This window comes from Trichechus manatus, unplaced genomic scaffold (assembly GCF_000243295.1).
Source record: "Trichechus manatus latirostris isolate Lorelei unplaced genomic scaffold, TriManLat1.0 scaffold00039, whole genome shotgun sequence".
NCBI lineage: Eukaryota > Metazoa > Chordata > Mammalia > Sirenia > Trichechidae > Trichechus > Trichechus manatus.
In genome coordinates, this window is record NW_004443975.1 from 15,997,030 (window position 1) to 15,998,472 (window position 1,443).

A 1,443-nucleotide genomic window follows, 5' to 3' on the forward strand; every position below is an offset into this window, starting at 1 on the left:
AGAGATGAGACCAGTGGAGTATCTTAGATGGCCGCTCACAGGCTTTTAAGACCCCAGACACTACTCACCAAGGTAGAATGTAGAGCATTATCTTTATATGTAATGTCATGCCAATTGAGCTAGATGTTCCCCGAGACCATGGTTCTTGGGGAGATTTTTACCCTGATTGCTGTACATCTTTCATAAGCATTTTATTTTCACTTTTATATTTTGAATTAATATAAATTTCTAAAAAAATTTCAGCTTCTGTTCACACCATTTTGTTGAATGTCTTTGTCTTAGTTACTTAGTGCTGCTGAACAGAAATACCACAAGTGGATGGCTTTAACAAACAGTTGAGGCTAGAAGTCTGAGTTCAGAGCGCCGGCTCTAGGCGAGGTTTTCTCTCTCTGTCTGCTCTGGAGGAAGGTCCTCGTCTGCTCAGCTTCTGCCTCCTTGGAGACCCCCATGTGTCTTGGCATCTGTCTTACCCCATCTCTCCTCTGCTCCCTTGTTTAATCTCTTTTATATCTCAAAAGAGATTGACTCAAGATACACCCTATACTCATCCTGCCTCATTAACATAACAAAACAGCCTACTCCCAAATGGAATTATAACCACAAGCATAGAGGTTAGGATTTACAACACATATTTTTGGGTGACATAATTCAGTTCATAACAGTCTTCCTTAACAGGAAAGGTTCTTATGCCTGAAGTGTTTTTCTAATACAGTTAGTTTTAAATTCTGCAGTTTTATGGAGCTGTAATTAATAAATATGCCCTAAATTTGAACACATTTGCTTTTAAAATGTTATTACAGGTATTGCAGATCCTTGACTTGTATGCTCGGGTGTATGAAGAACTCCTGGCAATTCCTGTTGTAAAAGGAAGAAAGACTGAGAAGGAGAAGTTTGCCGGGGGAGACTATACGACCACAGTGGAGGTGTTTGTATCTGCCAGCGGGAGAGCTATACAGGTATCAGTCCCTGTGCTCCAGAGCCTGCGGGCAGATCAGTGGTTTCTTCTGTTATCATGCGCTTTCTGGGAACGTATTATAACTTCACGCAGGTCTGTCCCATTCCCCTACCTCTCCCAGCTCAGTTATGTCAGGTTTGCTGTGGGTTGTGACTTGCTCCCGAATTCCCGGAGCCTGGCTTCCTTCTTAGCTCACGTAGGTAAAGGTACTCCTGTGAGAAGTGCTGCCCAGAGCAGTCTACTTCTGTGGTATTTTTTGGCCAATCCCAGTCTTATTAGGGAGCCCTAGTGGTGCAGTGGTTAAGCGCTCAGCTGCTAGCTGAAAGATCTGCAGTTCAGACCCACCCGCTGCGCTGCATGAGAAGAGACCTGGCGATTTGTCCAGAAAAGATAACAGCCTAGGAACCCCTACGGGGCAGTCCTTCTGTCATATGGGGTCGCTGTGAGGATTACAGCCTAGGAACCCCTACGGGGCAGTCCTTCTGTCA

The 1,443-nt window shown here is 44.5% G+C and overlaps 1 protein-coding gene across 1 annotated transcript in view; it reads left to right on the forward strand.

Annotated features, from left to right (window-relative positions):
- EPRS1 (glutamyl-prolyl-tRNA synthetase 1) overlaps nucleotides 1–1,443 on the forward strand; it is an 84,590-nt gene that overhangs the window by 69,451 nt on the left and 13,696 nt on the right. The window contains 1 exon segment of the mRNA XM_023730868.1: nucleotides 801–956. Within this exon segment, the coding sequence (XP_023586636.1) occupies nucleotides 801–956 (156 nt within the window).